At 47.2% G+C, this 27645-nt stretch overlaps 1 protein-coding gene across 1 annotated transcript in view; it reads left to right on the forward strand.

The window, feature by feature from the left end:
• Positions 1-529: 529 nt before the first annotated feature.
• Positions 530-27645, forward strand: part of LOC144266441 (uncharacterized) — a 49474-nt gene continuing 22358 nt past the window's right edge. The window contains exons 1-6 of the mRNA XM_077819894.1: positions 530-589; positions 2633-2698; positions 9696-9761; positions 11048-11113; positions 12402-12467; positions 12704-12775. Of these exons, the coding sequence (XP_077676020.1) occupies positions 530-589; positions 2633-2698; positions 9696-9761; positions 11048-11113; positions 12402-12467; positions 12704-12775 (396 nt within the window). The remainder of the gene's footprint in view (positions 590-2632; positions 2699-9695; positions 9762-11047; positions 11114-12401; positions 12468-12703; positions 12776-27645) is intronic.

Consider the following 27645-nt stretch of genomic DNA (forward strand, 5'->3'; position numbering starts at 1 on the left):
TTCTAAACCACAACCAGAACCACAGGTAAAAAAAAAGGGGCAAGTGACACTTGGGTATTCTGCAGCTGTTCAGTAGGTCAGCGACCCATTGCCAGCCCCAGGTGAGTCAGTAAGACAAGAGGGGAGCTCTACTCCCTTTCCTTCATTATTAACTCTGACTATTACTCTGGGTATTTAAGGGAAGTGGGGTTTGGATATGAGAAAGACAGGTCAGCATCTCGTTCCTGTCCCACACAGCCCTCAATGTGCCATGGCAACAGTCCCAGGTCATAGCACCACGAGAATACTGAGTGGTTGATTTGAATAAGTGCAAAACTGTGTGGACAGAAGGATTAACCAGGAAGGTACCTCTATTAGGAAGAACAAATGATGTGAACACACTTCAGTCCGATACAGTTAAATCACTGCTCTTCATGGGAACATATTAAATCAATGTAACATCACCGTGTAGACGTGGCCTAAAATAGGATTAAGGGCTGCATTTACACCACCTCTTAATATAACGAGGCCAGAAGCAAGGCTTGTCAGGATGAGGAAATTCCCCAAAAAGGATATTAAACTTGAGTATGGAGTGCAGGTGGAAGCTAGGGTAACTTATTTTCCCATAACAATGCTATCAACAAGCAAACCTCTCCGACAATTCTGATTCTAGAGGCCTCATGGTGTTCAGATTTTGATGACAATACAGCTGCCCTGTTTTGTAACTCTTGCTGAAGTTCCTGGGCAAATTAGTAAGAGCCAGTTTATTCTTTTGGTTTAGATATTAATGAATACTTTCTCTAAAACCCCACAACCTCTGGATGACATCTCTTCTTTAAGTCAAGAAACAAGATATTTTTGTCTTTTTAGAATAGTTTCATTCGCCCTTTCCCCCCACTTTAACTGTTAAGCATTTTAACCTAGGAATAGTCAAGGAGGCCTACAGGCCCAAAGAGTCTGTTGTTGCTCAGGAAAATGTTCCTCTCGAGCAAGCCCTAGGTAAAGAGGGTAAGAGCAGAATTTCTGTGAGGGGTGAATTGTTGCATAGAAAAGCCCTAGGGAAAGGAATCCTCATGGAGTATTTGCAAGCAGTTTACTGCAACTGAAGGGTGTGAAAGTGATTTAATCAAGAAAGTTTCAGTTCCTAATGGCCAGAAATTTTCTGTTGTGAATGGATCCACTGACTTTCCTGTTGAAAGACCCAGTGTGGATAGCTTTGAGAAGGTCTCAGAAGAAGTGAAAGCTGTTAAGAAAGTTAAACAGTCCTATAACCAAGTGGCTGTGTTTGGCCAGCTTGTTGGGGAGAAGACCCAATCCCAGTTTGACCATCTGTGGTTTTGGGGTGGCCAAAGGGCACGGGCCACATAAACCTTCCCACATGCGGTCTGCGAGTGCTATCGACCACCCCCAACCTAAGGGAGGGCTTGAAACTGGAAGGGCCTGATGTAACTCCTACAAAGGAATAGGAGAGATGCTGGGGCATCCATGGGAACGTTGGTGGTTTCGAACTTCCCCAGGTCACTGGCTAAAGCGACCCCGCTCAGTTCGATCTCGAAGGGGAGAGAGATGTGATGAAGTGGGACTGTTCTTAGTGGTTCCTCTGAATAGTGTGGGGGTGCCTCAGTTTCCCCTATGCAGTTCTTAAGTATCTAGGTGGTGCGATAAGGGTGTATGATCATTGCAGAGCCCTAGAAGGCAGGTGTGTGCAGGGGTCTGGACACAGAGAATGGCCAACACCCTGTTTCCTGGCAACTGATGGCCTGGGCCCTTCCCCCCTGCAAGGTGAGAGCTAAAGGGTTGGAGAACAAAGGAATCAGGTGACCTCCTGGCCCGGGAAAGGGACAAAGCCCAGAGGAGGAGGGGCTGGAGGGAGTTTCAGTTTGGGGCTGGCTGGGACATGGAGTGAAGTGCAGACGTGGTTGTCTGGCTCACTTCCCCCCCAAAATGGACCCAGCTGAGCGGTCCTGTTCTCTGCACCTGCAAACTCTGTTTTAGACCATGTTCCTGTTGTCTAATAAACCTCTGTTTTACTGGCTGGCTGAGAGTCACGTCTGACTGCAGAGTTGGGGTTCAGGACTCTCTGGCTTCCCCAAGACCCCACCTGGGCGGACTCGCAGGGGGAAGCGCACGGAGGGGCAGAGGATGCTGAATGCTCCGAGGTCAGACCCAGAAAGGTGGAAGCTGTGTGAGCTTTGTGTCCTGAAGACAGGCTGCTCACAGAAAGGAGACTTCCCCAGAGTCCTGACTGGCTTCATGGGGAGCAGTTCCAGAGCATCGCCCGGGGAATCCGTGACCACCTCAGCCAGCCCTACTGGAAAGTGTCTCTAGCCGGCCCGGTCAAATGACATCATCGTTTATTACTTCCAGTGCCGTTGTTACTGGCTTCCTGTGACAGTGATCTCCTTTTCCATAGCCACATAATCCAACTGGATATTTCTATGTGTGTGGGTGTCTATGTGTGCTCGCGCGCAGGTGCATTGCATTGCCTTTGCATCTGGACTAAAGTACACGCCTCTCTAAGCCACAGTCATTCCCCAGCCGCTTTTCCCCTTCCACCTTCTTGTGCGCACCTCTCAGTTCCCTAACAATGTGGCTTTGAACTTTATCAATCTGTCTCAGGTGTCTTTGAAATGTCTCATTCCATTTCTCACAGATTCAACAGAAGCCTCCTCCCCGCACTGGTGAAGCAGTGGCTTCTAAACCACAACCAGAACCACAGGTAAAAAAAAGGGGCAAGTGACACTTGGGAATTCTGCAGCCGTTCAGTAGGTCAGTGACCCATTGCCAGCCCCAAGTGAGTCAGTAAGACAAGAGGGGAGCTCTACTCCCTTTCCATCTGTATCACCTCTGACCATACCTCTGGGTGTTTAAGGGAAGGGGGGTTTGGATATGAAAGAGAGAGGTCAACATCTCTTTCCTGTTCCTCACACCCCTCAGTGTGCCATGACAACAGTCCCAGGTCATAGCACCACTTGAATACTGCGTGGTTCATTTGAATAATTGCGAAACTCTGTGGACAGAAGGATTAACAAGAAAGGTACCTCTATTAGGAAGACCAAAGATGTGAACACACTTCAGTCCTATATAGTTAAATCACTGTTCTTAGAGGGAACAAATTAAATCAATGTAACATCACCGTGTAGATGTGGCCTAAAATGGGATTAAGGGCTACATTTAAACCACCTCTTAGCATAATGAGGTCAGAAACAAGGCTTGTCAGGATGAGGAAATTCCTCATTAAGGATATTAAAATTGAATATGGAGTGCAGATGGAAGCTAGGGTAACTTATTTTCCCATCAAAATGCTATCAACAAGCAAACCTCTCTGACAATTCTGATTATAGAGGCCTCAAAGTGTTCAGATTTTGATGACAATACAGAGACCCCATTTTGTAACTCTTGCAGAAATTCCTGGGCAAATTAGTAAGAGCCAGTTTATTCTTTTGATTTAGATATTAATGAATAGTTTGTCTAAAACCCCACGACCTCTGGATGACATCTGTTCTGAAGTCAAGAAACAAGATTTTTTTTGTCTTTCTAGAGTAGTTCCATTCGCCCTTTCCCCCAACTTTAACTGGTAAACATTTTAACACTGGAATACATAAGGAGGGCCACAGCCCACCCAATTATCTGCGTAGCCCTCCTCAGCCTGCCACACTGGGAAGAGTCTGTCGCTGTCCCGGTCAAATGACATAATTGTTTATTACTTCCAGTGCCGTTGTTACTGGCTTCCTGTGACAGTGATCTCCTTTTCCATAGCCACATAATCCAACTGGATATTTCTATGTGTGTGGGTGTCTGTTTGCTCGCGCGCAGGTGCATTGCATTGCCTTTGCATCTGGACTAAAGTACACGCCTCTCTAAGCCACAGTCATTCCCCAGCCACTTTTCCCCTTCCACCTTCCTGTGCGCACCTCTCAGTTCCCTAACAATGTGGCTTTGAACTTTATCAATCTGTCTCAGGTGTGTTTGAAATGTCTCATTCCATTTCTCAAAGGTTCAGCAGAAGCCTCCTCCCCGCACTGGTGAAGCAGTGGCTTCTAAACCACAACCAGAACCACAGGTTAAAAAAAAGGTGCAAGTGACACTTGAGTATTCTGCAGCTGTTCAGTAGGTCAGTGACCCATTGCCAGCCCCAAGTGAGTCAGTAAGACAAGAGGGGAGCTCTACTCCCTTTCCATCTATATCACCTCTGACCATTCCTCTGGGTGTTTAAGGGAAGGGGGGTTTGTACAAAAGAGAGAGATGTCAACATGTCTTTCCTATCCCTCACACCCCTCAGTGTGCCATGACAATAGTCCCAGGTCATAGCACCACGAGAATACTGAGTGGTTCATTTGAATAAGTGCAAAACTGTGTGGACAGAAGGCTTAACAAGGAAGGTACCTCTATTAGGAAGACCAAATGATGTGAACACACTTCAGTCCTATATAGTTAAATCACTGTTCTTAGAGGGAACAAATTAAATCAATGTAACATCACCGTGTAGACGTGTCCTAAAATGGGATTAAGGGCTGCATTTACACCACTTCTTAGCATAATGAGATCAGAAGTAAGGCTTTTGAGGATGAGGAAAATCTCTAAAAAGGATACTGAACATGAGTGTGGAGTGCAGATGGAAGCTAGGTTATCATAGAATCATAGAATAGAATATCAGGGTTGAAAGGGACCTCAGGAGGTCATCTAGTCCAACCCCCTGCTCAAAGCAGGACCAATCCCCAACTAAATCATCACAGCCAGGGCTTTGTCAAGCCTGACCTTATAAACTTCTAAGGAAGGAGATTCCACCACCTCCCTAGGTAACGCATTCCAGTGCTTCACCACCCTCCTAGTGAAAAGGTTTTTCCTAATATCCAACCTAAACCTCCCCCACTGCAACTTGAGACCATTACTCCTTGTTCTGTCATCTGCTACCACTGAGAAAAGATCCATCTAGATCCATCATCTTTGGAATCCCCTTTCAGGTAGTTGAAAGCAGCTATCAAATGCCCCCTCATTCTTCTCTACTGCAGAATAAACAATCCCAGTTCCCTCAGCCCCTCCTCATAAGTCATGTGTTCCAGTCCCCTCATCATTTTTGTTGCCCTCCGCTGGACTCTTTTCAATTTTTCCACTTCCTTCTTGTAGTGTGGGGCCCAAAACTGGACACAGTACTCCAGATGAGGCCTTACCAATGTCGAATAGAGGGGAACAATCACATCCCTCGATCTGCTGGCAATGCCCCTACTTGTACATCTCAAAATGCCATTGGACTTCTTGGCAACAAGGGCACACAGTTGATTCATATCTGGCTTCTCGTCCACTGTAACCCCTAGACCCTTTTCTACAGAACTGCTGCCTAGCCATTCGGTCCCTAGTCTGTAGCGGTGCATGGGATTCTTCCAACCTAAGTGCCGGACTCTGCACTTGTCCTTGCTGAACCTCATCAGATTTCTTTTGGCCCAATCCTCTAATTTGTCTAGGGCCCTCTGTATCCTATCCCTACCCCGCAGCGTATCTACCTATCCTCCCAGTTTAGTGTCATCTGCAAAGTTACTGAGGGTGCAATCCACACCATCTTTCAGATCATTTATGAAGATATTGAACAAAACTGGCCAGAGGACCGACCCTTGGGGCACTCCACTTGATACCGGCTGCCAACTAGACATGGAGCCATTGATCACTACCCATTGAGCCCGACAATCTAGCCAACTTTCTATCCACCTTATAGTCCATTCATCCAGCCCATACTTCTTTAACTTGCTGGCAAGTATACTGTGGGAGACCATGTCAAAAGCTTTCCTAAAGTCAAGGAACAACACGTCCACTGCTTTCCCCTCATCCACAGAGCCAGTTATCTCGTCATAGAAGGCAATTAGATTAGTAAGGCATGACTGGGCCTTGGTGAATACATGCTGACTGTTCCTGATCCCTTTCCTCTCCTCTAAGTGCTTCAGAATTGATTCCTTGAGGACCTGCTCCATGATTTTTCCAGGGACTGAGGTGAGGCTGACTGGCCTGCAGTTCCCAGGATCCTCCTTCTTCCTTTTTTTTAAGATGGGCACTAAATTAGCCTTTTTCCAGTCGTCCGGGACTTCCCCCGATAGCCATGAGTTTTCAAAGACAATGGCCAATGACTCTGCAATTACATCCACCAACTCCTTTAGCACTCTCGGATGCAGCACATCTGGCCCCATGGACTTGTGCTCGTCCAGCTTTTCTAAATAGTCCTGAACCACTTCTTTCTCCACAAAGGGCTGGTCACCTCCTCCCCATGCTGTGCTGCCCAGTGCAGTAGTCTGGGAGCTGACCTTGTTCGTGAAGACAGAGGCAAAAAAAGCATTGAGTACATTAGCTTTTTCCACATCCTCTGTCACTAGGTTGCCTCCCTCAGTCAGTAAGGGGCCCACACTTTCCTTGACTTTCTTCTTGTTGCTAACATACCTGAAGAAACCCTTCTTGTTACTCTTAACATCTCTTGCTAGCTGCAACTCCAGGTGTGAATTAGCCTTCCTGATTTCACTCCTGCATGCCCGAGCAATATTTTTATACTCTTCCCTGGTCATTTGTCCAATCTTCCACTTCTTGTAAGCTTCTTCTTTGTGTTTAAGATCAGCAAGGATTTCACTGTTAAGCCAAGCTGGCCACCTGCCATATTTACTATTCTTTCTACACATTGGGATGGTTTGTCCCTGTAACCTCAATAAGGATTCTTTAAAATACAGCCAGCTCTCCTGGACTCCTTTCCCCCTCATGTTATTCTCCCAGGGGATCCTGCCCATCAGTTCCCTGAGGTTGTCAAAGTCTGCTTTTCTGAAGTCCAGGGTCCGTATTCTGCTGCTCTCCTTTCTTCCCTGTGTCAGGATCCTGAACTCGACCATCTCATGGTCACTGCTTCCCAGGTTCCAATCCACTTTTGCTTCCCCTACTAATTCTTCCCAGTTTGTGAGCAGCAGGTCAAGAGGAGCTCTGTCCCGATTTAGTTCCTCCAGCACTTGCACCAGGAAATTGTCCCCTACCCTTTCCAAAAATTTCCTGGATTGTCTGTGCACCGCTGTATTGCTCTCCCAGCAGATATCAGGGTGATTGAAGTCTCCCATGAGAACCAGGGCCTGCGATCTAGTAACTTCCGTGAGTTGCCAGAAGAAAGCTCGTCCACCTCATCTCGTGGTCTGGTGGTCTATAGCAGACTCCCACCACGACATCACCCTTTTTGCTCATGCTTCTAAACTTAATCCAGAAACTCTCAGGTTTTTCTGCAGTTTCATACTTGAGCTCTGAGCAGTCATACTGTTCCCTTACATACAATGCAACTCCCCCACCTTTTGTGCCCTGCCTGTCCTTCCTGAACAGTTGATATCCATCCATGACAGTACTCCAGTCAGGTGAGTTATCCCACCAAGTCTCTGTTATTCCAATCACATCATAATTCCTTGACTGTGCCAGGACTTCCAGTTCTCCCTGCTTGTTTCCCAGGCTTCTTGCATTTGTGTATAGGCACTTGAGATAACTCGCTGATCGTCCCTCTTTCTCAGTATGAGGCAGGAGCCCTACCCTCTTGCGTGCTCCTGCTTGTGCTTCCTCCCAGTATCTCACTTCCCCACTTACCTGAGGGCTTTGGTCTCCTTCCCCCAGTGAACCTAGTTTAAAACCCTCCTCACTAGGTTAGCCAGCCTGCTTGTGAAAATGCTCTTCCGTCTCTTCGATAGGTGGAGCCCATCTCTGCCTAGCACTCCTCCTTCTTGGAACACCATCCCATGGTCAAAGAATCCAAAGCCTTCTCTCTGACACCACCTGCATAGCCATTCGTTGACTTCCAGGGTTCGATGGTCTCTACCCATGCCTTTTCCTTCCACGGGGAGGGTGGACGAGAAGACCACTTGCACCTCAAACTTCTTTATCCTTTTTCCCAGAGCCACGTAGTCTGCAGTGATCCATGCAAGCAGTATCATTGGTGCCCACATGGAGAAGCAGGAAGGGGTAGTGGTCTGAGGGCTTGATGAGTCTCGGCAGTCTCTCCGTCACATCATGAATCCTAGCTCCTGACAAGCAGCAGACGTCTCGGTTTTCCCGGTCAGGGCGGGAGATAGATGACTCAGTCCCCCTGAGGAGAGAGTCCCCAACCACCACCACCCGCCTCCTTCTCTTGGGAGTGGTGGTCGTGGAACCCCCATCCCTAGGACAGGGCATCTCATGCCTTCCAATCGGCGGAGTCTCCTTCTGTTCCCTTCCCTCAGATGTATCATCTAGTCCACTCTCCGCATTAGTACCTGTGGAGAGAACATGAAAACGGTTACTTACCTATATCTTCATTGCTGGTACATGGACACTCCCCTTTCTTCTTCTGGAGGTCACAAGCTGCCAAATTTCTTCATTGTCCTCTTGTCCCCGCAGTGCAGCCTACTCTGAATCCTCAGAACATTGTGCCCGTAGAAGCATATCCTGACATCTGTCCAGGAAATCTTCAGTTTCTCTTAAGCAACGCAGGGTCGATACTTGTTTCTCCAGACCTTGAACCGTCTCTTCCAATATGGAGACCAGCTTTCACTTTGTTCAGAAAAAGTCGCTTCTCTCCTGTGGAAGAAAGACAAACATGGCACATCCACTGTAGGTCACAACAGCTGAACGCTCCCCATCCATATTACCTTCCTTCTACGAGCTTCCTCAGGAGTTGTAGTAACTACTCAGAGAAGCCGTCAAGATGTAAGCCTCAGTGGGCTCTCCCCGGGCAAACTCCCAGACAAACTCCCTCTGTTAGCCGCTCTGCTGCTCGCCGCACAGCTGGTCCGCAGCTGACTGGCTTTTTATAACAGTCAGGCTCACTCAAGGCTCACCTGGAACAAAGCACTCCCAATTCACACTTTTCAAACCAACAATCAAGCACACGGTCAAACTGTCCCCACAACAGACACTCAGATACTCACCAACACAGCCTCCTTAATGCAGCCCTTAGCGAACCTCCTCTCAGGCAGATCCCAGGCAAACTCCTCTCTGTTAGCCTCTCTGCTGTTCGCTGTTCCTTTCCCATCACAATGCCGTCAACAAGCAAACCAATCCCTCTCACAATTCTGATTCTAGAGGCCTTAAAGTGTTCAGATTTTGATAAGAATACAGTTACCCCGCTTTTGTAACTCTTTCTGAAATTCCTGGGGAAACTATTAAGAGCCAGTATATTCTCTTGGTTTAGTTATTAATGAATAGTCTGTCTAAAACCCCACAGTCTCTGGATGACATCTTCTTCTTCAGTCAAGAAACAAGAATTTTTTGGGGCCTTTTTTAGGATAGTTTCATTCCCCCTTTCTTCCCACTTTAACTGTTAAGCATTTCAACTTAGCAGTAGGCAAGGAGGGCCAAAGCCCCCACAATTTTCTGTTTAGCTCTCCTCAGCCCGCCCCACTAGGAAGAGTCTATCGCAGGCCCCGTGAAATGACAGCATTGTTTATTGTTTCCAGTGCCGTTGTTCCTGGCTTCCTGAGACACTGATGTCCTTTTCCATAGCCACATAATCTAACTTGGTATTTCTGTCTGTGCGTGTGTCTTTGTATGCTCGCGCGCACTTGCATTGCATTACCTTTGCATCTGGACTAAACTACATGCTTCTCTAAGCCACAGTAATTCCCCAGCCGCTTTTCCCCTTCCAATTTCCTTGTGCTCCTCCCAGCTCCCTAACAATGTGGGGTTGAATGTTTTCCATCTGTCCCAGGCATGTTTGAAATGTCTCATTCCATTTCTCACAGGTTCAGGAGAAGCCTCCTCCCTGCACTGGTGAAGCAGTGGCTTCTAAACCACAACCAGAACCACAGGTAATAAAAGGGGCAAGTGACACTTGGGAATTCTGCAGCCGTTCAGTAGGTCAGCGACCCATTGCCAGCCCCAAGTGAGTCAGTAAGACAAGAGGGGAGCTCTACTCCCTTTCCATCAATATCACCTCTGACCATTCCTCTGGGTGTTTAAGGGAAAGGGGGTTTGGATAAGAGAGAGAGAGGTCAACATGTCTTTCCTGTCCCTCACACCCCTCAATGTGCCGTGACAACAGTCCCAGGTCATAGCATCACTTGAATACTGAGTGGTTCATTTGAATAAGTGCAAAGCTCTGTGGCCAGAAGGATTAACAAGGAAGGTACCTCTATTAGGAAGAACAAATGATGTGAATACACTTTAGTCCGATATAGTTAATAAACTGTTATTTGAGGGAACATATTAAATCGATGTAACATCACCATGTAGAAGTGGCCAGAAATGGGATTAAGGGCTCCATTTACACCACCTCTTTGTATCATGAAGTCAGAAGCAAGCCTTGTGAGGATGAGGAAATTCCCCAAAAACGATATTAAACTTGAAAATGGAGTGCAGGTGAAAGCTAGGGTAACTTATTTTCCCATAACAATGCCATCAGAAGCAAACCAATCCCTCTCTGACAATTCTGATTCTAGAGGCCTCAAAGTGTTCAGATTTTGATGACAATACAGCTATCCAATTTTGTAACTCTTGCTGAAGTTCCTGGGCAAATTAGTAAGAGCCAGTTTATTCTTTTGGTTTAGATATTAATGAATACTTTGTCTAAAACCCCACGACCTCTGGATGACATCTCTTCTTAAGTCAAGAAACAAGTTATTTTTTGTCTTTTTAGAATAGTTTCATTCCCCCTTTCCCCCCACTTTAACTGTTAAGCATTTTAACCTAGGAATAGGCAAGGAGGGCTACAGGCCCCCCCAGTTTTCTGTGGAGCCCACCTCAGCCAGCCCCACTGAGAAGTGTCTGTAGCCAGCCCGGTCAAATGACATCATTGTTTATTACTTCCAGAGCCGTTGTTACTAGCTTCCTGTGACAGTGATCTCCTTTTCCATAGCCACATAATCCAACTGGATATTTCTATGTGTGTAGGTGTCTATGTGTGCTCACGCATGTGTTCATTGCATTGCCTTTGCATCTGGACTAAACTGCATGCGTCTCTAAGCCACAGTAATTCCCCAGCTGCTTTTCCCCTTCCACCTTCCTGTGTGCACCTCTCAGTTCCATCACAATGTCACTTTGAACTTTATCAATCTGTCTCAGGCATGTTTGAAATGTCTCATTCCATTTCTCACAGGTTCAGCAGAAGCCTCCTCCCCACACTGGTGAAGCAGTGGCTTCTAAACCACAACCAGAACCACAGGTAAAAAAAAGGTGCAAGTGACACTTGGGAATTCTGCAGCCGTTCAGTAGGTCAGTGACCCATTGCCAGCCCCAAGTGAGTCAGTAAGACAAGAGGGGAGCTCTACTCCCTTTCCATCTGTATCACCTCTGACCATTCCTCTGGGTGTTTAAGGGAAGGGGGGTTTGGATAAGAGAGAGAGAGGTCAACATGTCTTTCCTGTCCCTCACACCCCTCAGTGTGCCGTGACAACAGTCCCAGGTCATAGCACCACTTGAATACTGAGTGGTTCATTTGAATAAGTGCAAAACTGTGTGGAAAGAAGGCTTAACAAGAATGGTACCTGAATTAGGAAGACCAAATGATGTGAATACACTTTAGTCCTATATAGTTAAATCACTGTTCTTAGAGGGAACAAATTAAATCAATGTAACATTACCGTGTAGACGTGGCCTACAATGGGATTAAGGGCTGCATTTACCCCACATCTTAGCATAATGAGATCAGAAGTAAGGCTTGTGAGGATGAGGAAATTCCCCAAAAAGGATATTGAACTTGTGTATGGAGTGCAGGTGGAAGCGAGGGTAACTTATTTTCCCATCACAATGCCATCAACAAGCAAACCAGTCCCTCTAACAATTCTGATTATAGAGACCTCAAAGTGTTCAGATTTTGATGACAATACAGCTACGCCCCTTTTGTAACTCTTTCTGAAATTCCTGGGCAAACTAGTAAGAGCCAGTTTATATTCTTGGTTTAGTTATTCATGAATAGTTTATCTAAAACCCCATGATCTCTCGATGACATCTCTTCTTCAGTCATGAATAAAGTTTTTTTTTTTTTCTCTTTTTAGGATAGTTTCATTTCCCCTTTCTGCCCACTTTAACTGTTATGCATTTTAACATAGGAATAGGGAAAGAGGGCCAAAGCCCCCACAATTTTCTGTTTAGCTCACCTCAGCCCGCCCCTCTGAGAAGAGTCTGTCGCCGGCCAGGTCAAATGACATAATCGTTTATTGCTTTCAGTGCCATTGTTACTGGCTTCCTTAGACAGATATCTCCTTTTCGATAGCCACATAATCTAACTAGATATTTCTCTGTGTGCGTGTGTCTGTGTGTACTCGCACACATGGCCATTGTATTGCCTTCGCATCTGGTTTAAACTACATGCCTCTCTAAGCCAGTCATTCCCCAGCCTCTTTTCCCCTTCCAACTTCCTGTACGCACCTGTCAGCTCCCTAACCATGTGTGGTTGAACATTATCAATCTGTCTCAGGCTTATTCAAAATGTGTCATTCCATTTCTCAAAGGTTCAGCAGAAGCCTCCTCCCCGCACTGGTGAAACAGTGGCTTCTAAACCACAACCAGAACCACAGGTAAAAAAGGGTAAAGTGACACTTGGGTATTTTGCAACCTTCCACAGGTCTGCAACCCCTTTCCAGCCTCAAGTGATGCACACGGAGGAGAGGGGACCTTCACCCGTCTTCCATCTCATCTGACTGTCGCTCTGTGTATTTAAGGGGAGTTGTTTGTGTGTTTGCAAGGGGGTGTGAGGAAAATCCTGTGGCGATACTGGCCTTTTTGGTAACATTTTTTTCTCCAACTCTCACAGGCCCCAGACCTGCTCCAACGATCTCCTGCTTCTTTGCATGATTGCCAGAAGGAACCAGAAAGAGAAAGAGAGGTAAGCGGAGTGGAACATGACATTGCAGCTAAGGAAATAGTGCACAGTGACAGATTTAAACTGTTGGGACGGGTTTCATTGCTGAAGGGTCTGGATTTGGCCACTGTCAGGTTACGGTGCCCCATACAACCTACCTGTAGCAGATGGCAAACACAGGTATATCTTGAGAACTTTTTATTTCAAATTATGAATGTTATCTGTGTTTGGCACAGCCCATGAAAGCATGAAAACTTCAAATGCTGCTGTCTTGAGATGGGCCTGTTGTTATGGAGCCACAGAATATTCACAGAGCTTTGTTTCAGTGGAGGTTATGTGCATTTGTTCTTCTTGGCTCTCTGGATGGGTTCTCTGTGGAATCTGGAACCGCTAAGTCGTGGTTAATATGAGATCAAGGCAGTTTCTGCACACACTAATGTGTGGGAGACTGGGCATGGATGCGAGTGATCTGGCTGAAATCAATTTGCATAAGGCTGAGTTGATCCTGGTACGTTGGGGAAACTGTCAAAGGAGGTGGTGAAGATGATTTCTCCCCATTGGTTGACAATGTGACCATTTGTGACCTGTGTTGCATTTCGGTTATATGATTGTGCCCCTAGCTGCTCTTAGCTGGTGACTTAGTAGAAGGGCCGAGGGATGCATCTGACTCTGTCCAGGATTTTGTGAATGTTTCATTCGGATGCAGAACGCACTCCCATGGTCTGTGCCTTTGTCACCTCCAGACTGGGTAACTGCAACCTGCTCTTGGTGTGGCTGCATCCTAAATCAAGCTAGAATTTTAAGGTGGTGTGAATGTGGGAATCAGATTATTAAGCAGTGCTGCCTGGGGCACTGCACTGCCTTTGGTTTCTGGTTTGACTATAAGGTGCTGGTTTTCACCGATAAAGCCAAGAAATGCTTGGGACTTTGCTGCCTGAGGCATTCCCTCGTGCTGTGCTACCATAGCTGCGCTCAGAGGTGGCACTGAAGCTGGAGTTCCCTTCAATTTAAAAGAGAGAGAGTTACTGGCAGGAGGCACTGCAAGAGGTGACCTGAGCTCTGGAACAAGTCCCCCCTCCTCCTCCTCGAGCTGAAACAGTTTAATCCAGGGGTGGGCAAACTACAGCCCGCAGGCCAGATCCGGCCCGTGAGTCATTTTAAGCCGTTCTGCAGGCCGCACCACGCGGCTCAGCCCTGCTCTGATGCTCCAGCCTGGGTGCTGGGTTGGAGGCTACACCACGCGACTACCATAAGCCACGGCATGGCCCCGCTCCGGCTCCTACGTGCTCCAATGGGAGCTTCAGGGGCAGTGCCTGCACATGGGGCAGCTTGGAGAGCCGCCTGGCCGCGCCTCTGTGTAGGAGCCAGAGAAAGGACATGCCACTGCTTCCAGGAGCCGCTTGAGGTAAGTGCCGCTTGGAGTCTGCACCCCTGAGCCTCTCCCAATGCCCCAACCTCCTGCCCCAGCCCTGATCCCTCTCCTGCTCTCCAAAACCCTCAATCCCAGCCTGGAGCACCCTCCTGCACCCCAAACCTCTCATCACCAGCTGCACCCCAGAGCCCGCACCCCCAGCCGGAACTTGCACCCCTTCCCGCACCTCTTCTCCAGCCTTGATCCCCCTCCCGCCCTTTGAACACCTCGGTCCCAGCCCAGAGCACCCTCCTACACCCCAAACTTCTCATCCCTAGCCCCACCCCAGAGTCCGCACGCCCTCCCGCACCTCAACCCCAATTTTGTGAGCATTCATGGCCCTCAATACAATTTCTATTCCCCGATGTGGCCCTCGGGCCAAAAAGTTTGCCCACCCCTGTTCATCTGTTGATCCTTTGGGCATGTTGCTAATGGTCTCTCTTTGCAAAGACTTTTGGAAAGGAGGAGTCTTGGTGGAGATGAAGGATGTGAAGTTTTGAGGGAGTCTGAGTTGGGGGTTGAACCATGTGGAGAGGAGCTATGCTTGTTAGCTGCTGATCTTACTGTTTCTCTCTGTCACCCCATGTTAAAGGTGCAGATTTTAAAGATGGACCTTTCTATTCATGTTTTTTTTAATTGAAATTGTCATAAATATAAAGGGAATGGTAACCATCTTTATGTATACAGTGCTATAAAATCCCTCCTGGCCAGAGGCAAAACCCTTTCACCTGTAAAGGGTTAAGAAGCTCAGGTAACCTCGCTGACACCTGACCCAAATGACCAATGAGGGGACAAGATACTTTCAAATCCGGGGGGGAGGGGGGGGAAGGCTTTTGTCTGTCTGTGTGATACCTTTGCCGGGAACAGATCAAGGATGCAAGCCCTTCACTCCTGTAAAGTTAGTAAGTAATCTAGCTAGAAAATGCATTAGGTTTTTCTTTGTTTTGGCTTGTAAATTAGCTGTGCTGGAGGAAATGTGTATTCCTATTTTCTGTCTTTTTGTAACTTAAGGTTTTGCCTCGAGGGATTCTCTGTGTTTTGAATCTGACTGCCTGTGAGATTATCGTCCATTCCAATCTTACAGAGTGTTTCTTTTATCTTTGTTTTGTTCTTCTAATAAAGTTCTGTTTTTTAAGAATCTGATTGGGTTTTTAGGGTCCTAAGAAATCCAAGATTGTCTGTGCTTAACTTGTTTATTCTCAAGCCTCCCCAGGAAAGGGGGTGTAAGGGCTTGGGGGGATTTCTGGGGAAGAGGAGCTCCAAGTGCTCCTTTTCCCTGTTTTTTTGTTAAAGCACTTGGTGGTGGCAGAATACCCTAGTCTAAGGGCAAGATTGTGTGCCTTGGGGAAGTTTTTAACCTAAGCTGGTAGAAATAAGCTTGGGGGTCTTTCATATGGGTCCCCACATCTGTACCCCAGAGTTCAGAGTGGGGAAGGAACCCTGACAGAAATAAAGATATGCGGTTCAATGATTGATTATTATTCTTTATCTTTGCTTTTCAAACACAGGTTAAAGAAAATCTTAGCAAAGAAAAAGCAGGATAATAGTGGAGATACTTCAAGAATTTAATTGATTTTACCAGAACAAAGTTAATGTGTGTGTCTATTATTCCCCAAATTGCGTTGAAGTTGTACTGCCCCAGCTTCTCTCAATACAGGAGAATTGTTCAGGGATTTGCATGATCACTATATGACTATTTTTACCATGGTTGGCTAATTTAAAAAGAATCTCAACCATCATAATTCACAACAAAAAAGCCAACCACCAGGATGCTGCATAATAGAGGATTTAAAATATTTACCTCATTCTTATAGACTAGATATTAAACTATTGGTAGTAGTTGTATGATTATGGCTATTACAATATGCATTATGTGCAATTCAGTAGCACCTAGAAGTCCCAGTCATGGAGTAGGACACCATTGTGCTAGACATTGTACAAACACAGATCAAAAAGACAGTCCCTCCCCCAGAGAGCTTCCAATCTAAGTATAAGACAAGAGACAACAAATGAACACAGAGAGATGGGGACTACAAGGAAATAATTAGGCAGTATGGTCAGCATGCGGTGGCTCGGCAACTGTTTATGGATAGTGCCTCTCAAGCATGGGAGGCAGCACGGAGGTGCTTGTTTGAAAATTTAACAAGTGGGTGACAGGCTGGGATCATAGGCCAATTGGAAGTGTGAGTCGACTGTTTGATACTGAATGAGAGGTGATAGGTAGGGTGAGGATAGGCCATGAAAGGCCTTGGAGGTAAAGTCAAGCAGTTTATGTTCAGTGTGATAGAAAATGGGGAGCCAGTGAAGGGACTCAAACGGAGGATCGACATGGCCAAAGTAACGGGCTAGCATTCTGAATGGAGATGAGTGGGCCAAGATTGCATTTGTTAGGGCCAGAGAGAAGGATGTTGCAGTAATCAAGATGTAAGATGTTGGGAGCCTGGATGAGCATTTTAGCTGTGGATGGAGAGGAAAGGCCTATCTTGGAAATGTTCTGCAGAAAGAACCAGTAAGATTTAGATATAGCCTGGATGTGAGGACTTAGCCCTGGTCTACACTGGGGAGGGCTGGGGGAGATCGACCTAAGATATGGAACTTCAGCTACGGGAATAGTGTAGCTGAAGTCGACGTATTTAGGTTGACTTACCGCGGCGTCTTCACGGCGCTGAGTTGACTGCTGCCGCTCCCCCATCGACTCCGCCTGCACCTCTCGCGGCGGTGGAGTTCCGGAGTCAATGCGAGAGCGCTCGGGGATCGATTTATTTCATCTAGGCTAGACGCGATAAATCAACCCCCAATAGATCGATCGCTACCCGCCGATCCGGTGGGTAGCGTAGACCTGCCCTCAGAGAGTGATCTGAGCTGAAGATAGTATGTGCTTGAGTGACTGGCAGGAGGGGGCAATATCCACAGTGGTTGAGAAAAGGGGGTGGGAGGAGGCTTGAGGGGGAAGATTAGGAGCTCTGTTTTAGCCCTGTTGAGATTAAGCTGATGGCTAGACATCCACAAGGAGATGTCAGAGGCTGAGATTTCAGTCTGGACAGAAGGAGAGGGTAGATCTGTGAGTCAGCAGCACAGAGACAGTATTTGAATTTGTAGATGGACCATTGTTTTTGTGTGGTGCAGCAGAGGGATGCTAGGGTGGCAGGGCCCACTGGTGTGATCTGAGGTAGCAGGAGGTGCTCTGGGTGATACCTGCTGAGATGGGCCCATTAGTTTGATCCAGTGTATCAATTCCTATCTTCCTGTTCTGAATCTGACAGGGTACTGCTCCTCTGAACTCCCATCCCTGCACTTTCAACAGACATGCACGTGTCAATTTCTGATCCCGGCCCACCCGGTAACCCCATCTGGCTCAGGGAACTAATGCAGTTTTAAAAAGAATTACTATTGAGTGGGATGGGGGAAGGGAGATGTAGGCTTCTTCTGGGAGTGCAAGGAAGCTGTGGTGGGAGCAGATATTGAGGAGGCTGTAGTTAGCTGGGGTGCCAGGGTGAGGAGGAGGGATAAAATGAGATAACCGTGCTTGTTGTGGGTATTTGTCTGTTGTGGGCAATCTGCAGCCCGGGGGCCGCACACGGCTCGTCAGGGTAATCCACTGGCGGGCCGCAAGATGGTTAGTTTACATTGACTGTCTGCAGGCATGGCCCCCTACAGCTCCCTGTGGCCATGGTTCACCGTTCCTACCAGCGGATTACCCTGACAAGCCGCATGTGGCCCGTGGGCTGCAGGCTGCCCACCACTGGTATATGTACACTTGAGGCAGCCACCATTCAGAATAGAGGAATGTAAGTAACCAGCCACATTGGATGTGTATCAGGATGGATAGCCCATGTCAGTATAACAGAAATAATTTAATACTTCTTCAGTCGCTTCCCTCTGCCTCTCTCAATCTGCTTCTCATGTTTTCTTTCCCCAACTTCTTCCATCTTTATCTCCACTTCCTCTCTGTGTTTTCTCCTGACTCTTTGTGCTCAGTTTCTGCATGTCCTTATCTTTTCTTCTGTTTTTCTCACCCTTTCATCTGGCTTCCTTTTTTCTTCCATTTTCCTCTGGGCAGGGGTGTCCCTCCATATTTCCCCTAGTGTCACTCCTGTGGTCTCTTATTATTCCTTTCTCTTTCGCTGTTGTTCTTTGTCTCTGCTCCTCCACTCCTTCCTTTTCCTGTTTTCTGTTTCCTTGTTTTCTGAGATTCTGTTTTTTTGTCTTCCCTTACACCCTGATGCTGCGCTCCCTGTCCCACATCCCTTCACTCCAGGATAGCAGACTGATCTGCCATGTCAGCCACTGCTGCTAGAACTGATTGAAAAGAGCTGTGAAGAAAACTTTCCCACCAACTGAAACTGAATTTTTTGGTCGGAAAATTTGAATTCTGATGAAAAAAAAGATTTTCCTGGGGGGGGTGTCAAAATGAACATTTTCATTTCAAATCAACATTTTGAAGCAAAATGGCAAGTGTAATTTTGTTTGACAAGGGTTGTTTTGAAGCAAAATGACAAGTTTAAATTTGTTTCAACTTGAAATATTGGTTTGATTCTTCAGTTTAAAAATACAAAACAAACTCGTCTTTTATGTCAAAATGTTGATTTGAAATGACAAATTTAGGATTGGCTTGTTTGAAAATTTTCTATTCTTCAAGTAACTGTCCACATGGATCCATTCTGGTGTGCATGAGCCTCATGTACACACAATCAGATTCTTTTGGTCAGCAGTGCCTCTGGGGACCACATCTTCAACCACACTGCCCTCTGTGACACTTCCCAGGGGTACCAAGTGTTGTGAGGCACCTCTCTACCACCTGCCCTTAGTGTGAGGATGCCTTGTCTGTGCATGCTGTGGGTCAGTTCCCCAACCTCAGCCCTTGGCAACATGATCTCTCCCTCTAGGCCTCTGCAGGCTCTGTTCTTTCTGTACAGGTTAGTGATAGGCACACATCCACCCCCACATCCTATGACCCTGAACCACTGGACACTCACAGAATTCCCAGATCCACTGCTCCCTAAAGAACAGCACGCCCCAGCTTACCAGTCACAGCTTAGAACACAGGTCTGCTTAACACACAGTTCTTCGAGATGAGTGTCCCTGTGGGTGCTCCACTTCAGGTCAAGGTGCGTCCCAGCGCCTTTGATCAGAGATTTGTACAGCAGTACGCCTGTGGGCTGCGCACCCGCTGTGCCTGCCTCTCGAGCTGTCAGTGTTTGAACAGTGTGTGCACAGCCCGGGATCCTCAGTTCCTTCTCTACTGTCCCCGGCTACAGACGGAGTTCAACAGTGCCCTTTGAGATTAGATAGATAGTTTGTTTCTCAGTTTAGTTATATAGTTTTAGACATTAGAGTTACTAATTAGATAAGTTACATTAATTGTTACATTTATTTCTTAAAAAAAAACCCCTCCGCGGTTTGGATATGACTGGCTCCCCAGGCTTCAAGAGATGCACCTCCTGTAGGGATGCCATCCATTCACAGTGCGTACGATGTTTGGGGGAGTCTCATGTACCCCCAAAATGCAGTTGTAATAGCACATCTCAGAAAAAAAGGAATCCTCATATTTCCTTACCTGGACGATTGTCTCCTCAAGTCTCCCACTCAGTTAGAAGCGAACCACGCAACTCTTGTAACCCTTCACTGCTTCTGCACCCTGGGCCTGCAAATAAACAAAAACAAATCTACTTTACAACCTACCCAACAAATCAACTTCATCGGTGCACCCCTCGATTCCACCACCGGTCTTGCGTCTCTCCCCCAGGACAGATTCCACACAATGTGCAACCTTATTACCCAGATACATGCCAGCCCAGAGACTACAGTCCAAGACTCCCTACAGCTCTTAGGACATATGGCCGCTTGCACATTTGTGGTCACAAATGCTCACCTTTACATGTGATGCCTTCAGGGTTGGCTAACCACGGTATACAAACCAAACAAGCACAGCCTAAGCAAGTTAATAACAATACACCAGAATGTCAAGGACTCAAGTCTGTGGTGGACCTCTCCCATCAACCTCTGCACCAGGATTCCCTTCAGACAGGATCCCCCTTTGATTACCATCACCAAAGATGCATCCCTCACAGGATGGGGGGCACACATCGGCCACCTCACCACTCAAGGTCTCTGGGCCACTTCAGAAACCAAGCTTCACATAAACTTGCTAGAACTATGAGCCATACACAATGCCTGCCTCCATTTCCTTCCCATTATCCAAAACCACCGAATTCAAATCATGACTGACAACACTGCATGCATGTTTTATGTCAACGGACAGGGTGGAGCCCGGTCACACTCCTTCTGCACAGAGGCGGTAAAAACTTTGGAACTGGTGCCTTCAACACGATATCCATATTTCCGCCTAATACCTGCTAGGTTCTCAGAATACCACCACAGATGAGCTCAGCTGATCATTCCCCTTACAACATGAGTGGAAACTCAACAGCACCATTCTTTCCAACATCTTCCAGACCTGGGGTTATCCCCAACTGGATCTATTTTCTACAGCAACAAACAAAAAATGTCTGACATTCTGCTCCAGAGCAGGCCTGGGGAAACACTCACGGGGGGACGCCTTTATGCTCCCATGGACCGAAACTCTCATGTATGCATTCCCACCAATGCCTCTATTGCACAGAGTAATTCAAAAGATACGAACAGACAGAGCCAACATCATTCTCATAGCCCCTGCATGGCCCAGACAATTGTGGTACCCCTTCCTATTGCACATGTCAGTCAAGCCTCCCATTTCCCTTCCCCCACTCAACAACCTCCTATCACAATGCCGGGGACAACTATTTCACCCCGACATACAACACCTCCACCTGAAGGCCTGGCTGATCAATGGCTCTCTAATGCAGAGTTAACATGTTTGGACCAAGTACACACTGTCTTGCTGCACAGCAGAACACACAACACGTGCACTACCTGCCTGCATAAATGGAAACGGTTCACAGCTTGGTGTGCTGACAGACAGACTTCTCCAGCTTCTGCTTCACTTCCATTGATACTGGATTGCCTGCTACACCTTAAAACATCTGGCCTCTCTACGAGCTCACTCAAGGTCTACCTCGCAGCAATCACCGCCTTCCACCATAAGATTGACAATGTTACAGTCTTTGCCCATCCAATCACCAAAAGGTTCCTGAAGGGCATCCAGACGTTATACCCAGACGTAAAACCGCCTGCTGCACCTTGGGATTTACACCTAGTCCTCAAAGCCCTGATGGATAAACCCTTTGAACTGATGGCTACCTGCTCCCTTCTCCATCTATCCATGAAGACCGCCTTCCTCATAGCAATCACATCTGCCAGAAGAGTAGGAGAAATGGGGACGCTTATGGCCGACCCTCCGTATACCACGGTCTTCCAAGATAAGGTCACACTCCGCACACATCCAAAGTTCTTACCTAAGATACACTCTTCCTTTCACCTCAATGAACCTATACACCTCCCAATATTTTTCCCAAAGCCTCACGCGAACGCCTTTGAAATGACAATGCACACTCTTGATGTGCATAAAGCATTATCCTTTTACCTGGTGTGGCAAATTGCCGGCACTATTTTGATGGGTCTCGCGCTTTCTCTTCTCGGGTAGGGTTCAGGGCACCATTTCTCACCCCTGAACTGGGGTATTAACTGCCCCACTAGTGTCCTAGAGGAGGGGAGTGGAGAGGGAGGGACCCGGGCCCATCCTCTACTCCGGGTCCGAGCCCAGGGGATAGTGGTAAACCACTTGAACTAGTGCTTCCTTCCCCTGGGCTATTTCCCTCTCCTGCTCTTCAGCTTGTGGGGCTTCCTGCCCTCTCTCTCTGCACAAGCCGGGTGTCTCTTTACCTAGGGTCTTGGTCTTCTAGCCAGCCACGGCACTTCTCCAAACTCTCCTCTACTTCAACTCCTCCAAACTGCACTCTGCTCCAACTCCTTCAAACTGCTCTCTGTTCCAACTCCAAACCTCTCTGCTCCAACTCCTCTTGGTCTGATTGAAGCAGGGTTTTTTTATCATATGACTGGCTTCAGGTGCTCTAATTGGATTCAGGTTCTTTAATTGGCTTCAGGTGCTTTAATTAGTCTATACCAAACTTTATTCCCTCTACAGGGAATAAAGCTCCCTTCTAGTACTCTCCTGCTGCCCTCGGGCCATGCTGTATCACGCTGGATAGAACAAAACCATTTAGGAAAACCCCCAGACTTTTTGTCTCTACTACTCACTGCTCACAGGGCAATGCTATCTCTACGCAGAGACTTTCCAAATGGATTGCTGACTGCATGCGCCTTTGTTACCAACTCAGGAAAATACAACCTCCTTTATCAATTAGGACACATTCTACCAGAGCTGTCTCCACCTCCACGGCTTTTCTCCGTAATGTCCCATGGTATGACATATGCAAGGCAGCTACCTGGGCATCTAACCTTACCTTCGCTAATCACTACGCTCTCATCCACACTGCAGCATCCAACACCAGACTGGGTAGAACTGTCGACAGCCTTCTTACCTCATCTGAAGTCCCAGCCATCCTAAAGAATACTGCTTTTCAGCCACCTGAAGTGGAGCACCCACAGGGACATCTCTCTCGAAGAACTCCACGACTTGCCCTCCTCCCCTCTACTTTGGAATTTGTAACACACTCCAGTGTAGAGAAGGAACTGAGGAGCCCGGGCTGTGCACCTGCTATTCAAACACTGACAGCTCGAGAGGCAGGCAAAGCGCGTGCACGGCCTGTAGGGGTACTGCTGTAGAAATCTCCGATCAAAGGCACTGGGATGCACCTTGACCTGCTGTGAAGCACCCACAGGGACACTCATCTCGAAGAACGTCAGTTACTGCACAGGGTGAGTAACCTCCTCTACTTAGATTTGTTTATAGTGAAAGCATGTATAAGTTTATTGAACAAAGAACAGAGATTCAAGTAATAGCAAGTAGAAACACTGGAAATAAATGGTTACATATAAAACAAAATAATGATACGTATTCCAGAGCCTAGACTTAATTAACAAGACATGCCCTTTTTCTAATAACGTGTAGCTCACCTCAAACTCTTTGCAGTATTTTTCAGCCAGGCCTGGCTCTGAGCCTTTTTTTTCATGAAACAAGCTTGTCTCCTCAGCAAAGAAAGCAAAGTGTAGCTCTGTACCTACAATAATAGTCCAAAAATCAATTGTCTTCACTTGTAAACAGGCCTCCCGCCTGCTGGTTTATTTCTTTCTGTAAATTCTGTCTTGAAGATGTCACAATCCCTTCATTAACATTCAGCTCAGAATGTAAACGGGTGTCCATTTTAAATAATAAAATATTCAATTTACATATAGCCAAACAGATAAACATCTCTTGCCTGAGAGAAATTTGTTTATCATGTTCTGGTGACCAGCTCCAACTCAGATGTTAAGAACATAACTTTCGATATATATATATATATATATATATATACACATAACTCCTTACATATTGTCCATACCTACATTTCACAATGATTACAATGACCACCGTGACACAGACTTTCAGTAGGCACCTTACCTTTTACACTCTTTGGTGAACTTGTACATAGAGGCCAGACCCAGCAGATCCCTGTAATCCTGATGCACCCCTGTACCCTCTGCCAGTTGACACCAAGAGGTCTCTAGATTACAGCCGCCTCCCCTCCCACTCCCCCCCCAAGAGCACAGAGGACAGAGCATGCCCAAACATCCCTCAGTTCCCTCTAACCTCCTGTGGTTGAGAGGCAGAACCCTTGGCATTGCCCAGTGCTCTTGCACTCTTCATGAATTACATGCCTTTTGTGTGTATCAAGTTAGTAAATTAGTCCAGAATTAGATAGTATAGTTGTTAGATGGTCTGATTGTTTTTATGTCTGTGGGTCCCTGCTTTTCAGAATGTGCCCCTCTTGTGATGCAGCTATTCTGCTGAATGATGAACACGAGGAGTGCCTTTTTGTCTTGGGGAAGGGTATATCCCCAATAGGTGTTCAATTTGTCCTTTTTGTAAAGGAACTCAGAAGGTGAGAGAGGCTCACCTCACACTATTCCTCCTCATATCTGAGCCTCCAGAGGAAAATGCTGTGAGAGCCCTGAACAGGCTTCATCCCTGAGTGAGCCTGTGAGCTGTGCCTCAACTTCAAGGTCTTGGACTCACTTGTCAAAGAAGGGGTCAGTCTCTGAGACGGGAGGAGTAGCTAAGTCCTTCCCCAGAGCTGAGACCTAGGTCACCCCTCCTATGCCTAAGGAAGTGAGACACAAGAATCACCATGTGTTACGATTTTTCTCAGACCACAGTCGCAGTGTAGACAGAGGCCTAAGATGGGTCCCTCTGGTGTCACAGTACTGACTGTGAAAGGAGAGCCTGAAGTACTGGCTATATGTGCAGATGGCTTTTCCCCCAGCACTAACCTTCAGTACCGATACCGTTTGTACCCATCTCTCTGATACCCAGCACTTTGGGACCCTCTGCCTCAGGACTGAGTGATCCCCAGCACCTCGGTACATGGTTATCACCACAGTTCCTGCCTGAGACGACATTGTTGACTTCCTCCCCTCCACAGTAGAAAGGGCACAAAGTACCTCAGAAAGGGTAGCCCCACTGCTGGAGAAGATGTACTTGTCAGGGTTCCCTCGCTACTCTGAACTCTGGGGTAAAGATGTGGGGGCCCACATGAAAGACCCCCTAAGCTTATTTCTACCAGCTTAGGTTAAAAACTTCCCCAAGGCACAAAATCTTGCCCTTAGACTAGGGTATTCTGCCACCACCAAGCGCTTTAACAAAGAACCAGGGAAAAGGACCACTTGGAGTTCCTCTTCCCCCAGCAATCCCCCCAAGCCCTTACACCCGCTTTCCTGGGGAGGCTTGAGAATAATATCCTTACCAATTGGTACTGGTGAGCACAGACCAAATCCCTGGGTTTTTAGGACACTGAAAATCAATCATAAGGATGTCGGAGGGTCAACCTACCCTGGGGAAAATGTCTGTTAATGCCTGGCACACGCTTTTAGCGCTGGTATTGCGTAGAGCTACTGCTTCCGGCCATTGGGTGGCAAAATCCATGAAAGTCAGTATGTACTGCTTTCCTCTGGCTGTCTTTTTCAGGAAAGGACCCAGAATATCCACAGCTACTTGCTGAAATGGAACCTCAATGATGGGGAGTGGCTGGAGAGGGGCTTTGACCTGATCTTGGGGGTTTCCCACTCTGTGGCACACCTCACAAGACCGGACATAGGTAGAAACATCCTTGCCCATTCCCTCCCGAGTGGAAGGACTTCCGCTAATGTTCGTTGGTCCTGTTTACCCCAGCATGGCCACAAGGATGATTGTGGGCTAAACTCAAGAGCTTTACCCGGTACTTAGTTGGAACTACCAACTGTCTCTGAGGATGCCAGTCTTCCTGGTGCCCACCAGAAAGAGTTTCCTTATATAAAAGTCATCTTTCTACAACAAACCGGGATTGATTAGAAGAGCTGAGAGGCGGTGGGTTGCACCATACCACAGTCCAAGCTCCCTGGAGGCTTTCACCTGCTTCCTGCTTGGCGTGGAACTGTTCCCTTAATGCTGGAGACATCAGTTCCTCACTGGATTGTGGACTTGAGCTTGGTCCAGCTGGAAGCAATGTAGGTGATGGGCCTGTTTCTGTTGACTGTGAACCGCTCTTGGCTGGTGCACTATGTTGGGGTTTAGGCTCTGGCTGAGCCTGTTGTGTAGGGTTACCTGCTGCTGCCAGTGCAGTTGGGTGGGGCCCTCTGGCGTTGGGGTTACGAGCACTGGATTCAGTGCTGGCAATGGTTCTGGTGCTGGTTGCTCCGCCCATTCCAGTTCTTGGAATGGCTCTGGCTGGGTCTCTGCGATTGGATCCACTACGGCTGTTGCAGATGTTGGCATGGGGTCTGGTTCCACCACCTCAATCTGGGTCTCTGGTAACACAGACTGGGCCCTTGTAGTAGGCTCAGGAACAGGGATAGGTTTGGAGGCTCGCTTAGCCTGGCTGCGGGTGACCATTCCCACCCTCTTGGCTAGCTTCACATGGTTGGCCAAGTCTTCCCCAAGCAGCACGGGAATGGGATAATCATCATAGAAAGCAAAAGTCCACATTCCTGACCAACCCTTGTACTGGACAGGCAACTTGGCTGTAGGCAAGTCAAAAGAGTTTGACTTGAAGGATTGAATCGTCACTTGGGCCTCTGGGTTAATGAATTTGGGGTCCACTAAGGATTGGCGGATAGCTGACATCTGTGCTCCAGTGTCCCTCCACACGATAACCTTTTTCCCACCCACACTTACAGTTTCCCTTCGCTCTGAGCATATCTGGGAGGCATCTGGGCCTGAGGACCTTTGGTGTGACCCCAGTACAATGAACTGCAATCTGTTGGGGTTCTTGGGGCAGTTGGCCTTTACATGCCCCAGGTCATTACATTTAAAACATCACCCAGCTGACTGGTCACTGGGGTGAGGTGGGTTGCTGGAGAATGGTGTGGTGGGACAATAAGGTGTCTGGGGTTTTCCTTGGGGTGTAGGTGGGGCCTTGGGCTGCCCATGGTGGTATGGCGTGGTCTCGGGGTGTCCCTTTTGGTATCTTCCCAAACTGTGACTATGGTTGTTCCTCTCTGCTACCTCCACCCATTTTGTTCCGATTTGCCCAGCCTCTCTGGCAGTGTGGGACTGCTCATATTGATCAGCATAAGAGGCAAGACTTTCGGCTGAGTCCATTTTCTTTTCCCACAAACACTGCTTTACATCATCATTGGTCATAGTCAGGAACTGCTCCTGTACAACCAAATCACACATTACTTTAAAGCTATTTACTCCCCTTCCTTTGACCCATTTATCTAACAAATCCTTCATCTGGTTTACATAAGCCACATTACTTAGTGGAGCCCCTCTCTTAATGGCTCTAAATTTTACTCTGTAAGTTTCAGATGTAATTTGAAATTGTTTCAAAACCAAATCCTTAAATATACCATAGTCAGAAGCATCCTCAATAGGCATCTTGTTGAATATGTCCAGAGCTCTTCCAGTCAATTTTGCTACCAATGCAGTTATCTTGTGATCTTCAGGAATGCATGGAGGGTGCACAGTCTCTCAAAGGTGATGAAATATTCAGCAATATCACCTACTGCCAGGCCCTGCCTTCCTCTCCCCAGCATGCTCAGTTAACACTGTGACCTTAATTTTAGTGGTTATGGCACATCTGGTGCAAGTGTGAATGGAAAATTCATAACATTTTGTTCTTCTGTCAATGTTTGTGCTTAACTTAAATAACTCCTCTCCCTCCCTGGTATTTGTACCTCTGTTGTTTTTCTAGAGTACAATCATAGCTCCCCTCAGCCTTCTTTTGGTTAGGCTAAATCAGCCAAGCTCTTTGAGTCTTCTCTCCTAAGGCAGGTTTTCCAGTCATCAAATAATCCTAGTAGCCCTTCTTTGTACCTGTTCCAATTTGAATTCATTTTTCTTTAACATGGCCATCCTGCCACAAGCTTCTCATTGCTCTTATTAAAAACTGAGGCAAGGTGTTCATTT

The sequence above is a fragment of the Eretmochelys imbricata genome, chromosome 6 (genome assembly GCF_965152235.1).
Source record: "Eretmochelys imbricata isolate rEreImb1 chromosome 6, rEreImb1.hap1, whole genome shotgun sequence".
NCBI lineage: Eukaryota > Metazoa > Chordata > Testudines > Cheloniidae > Eretmochelys > Eretmochelys imbricata.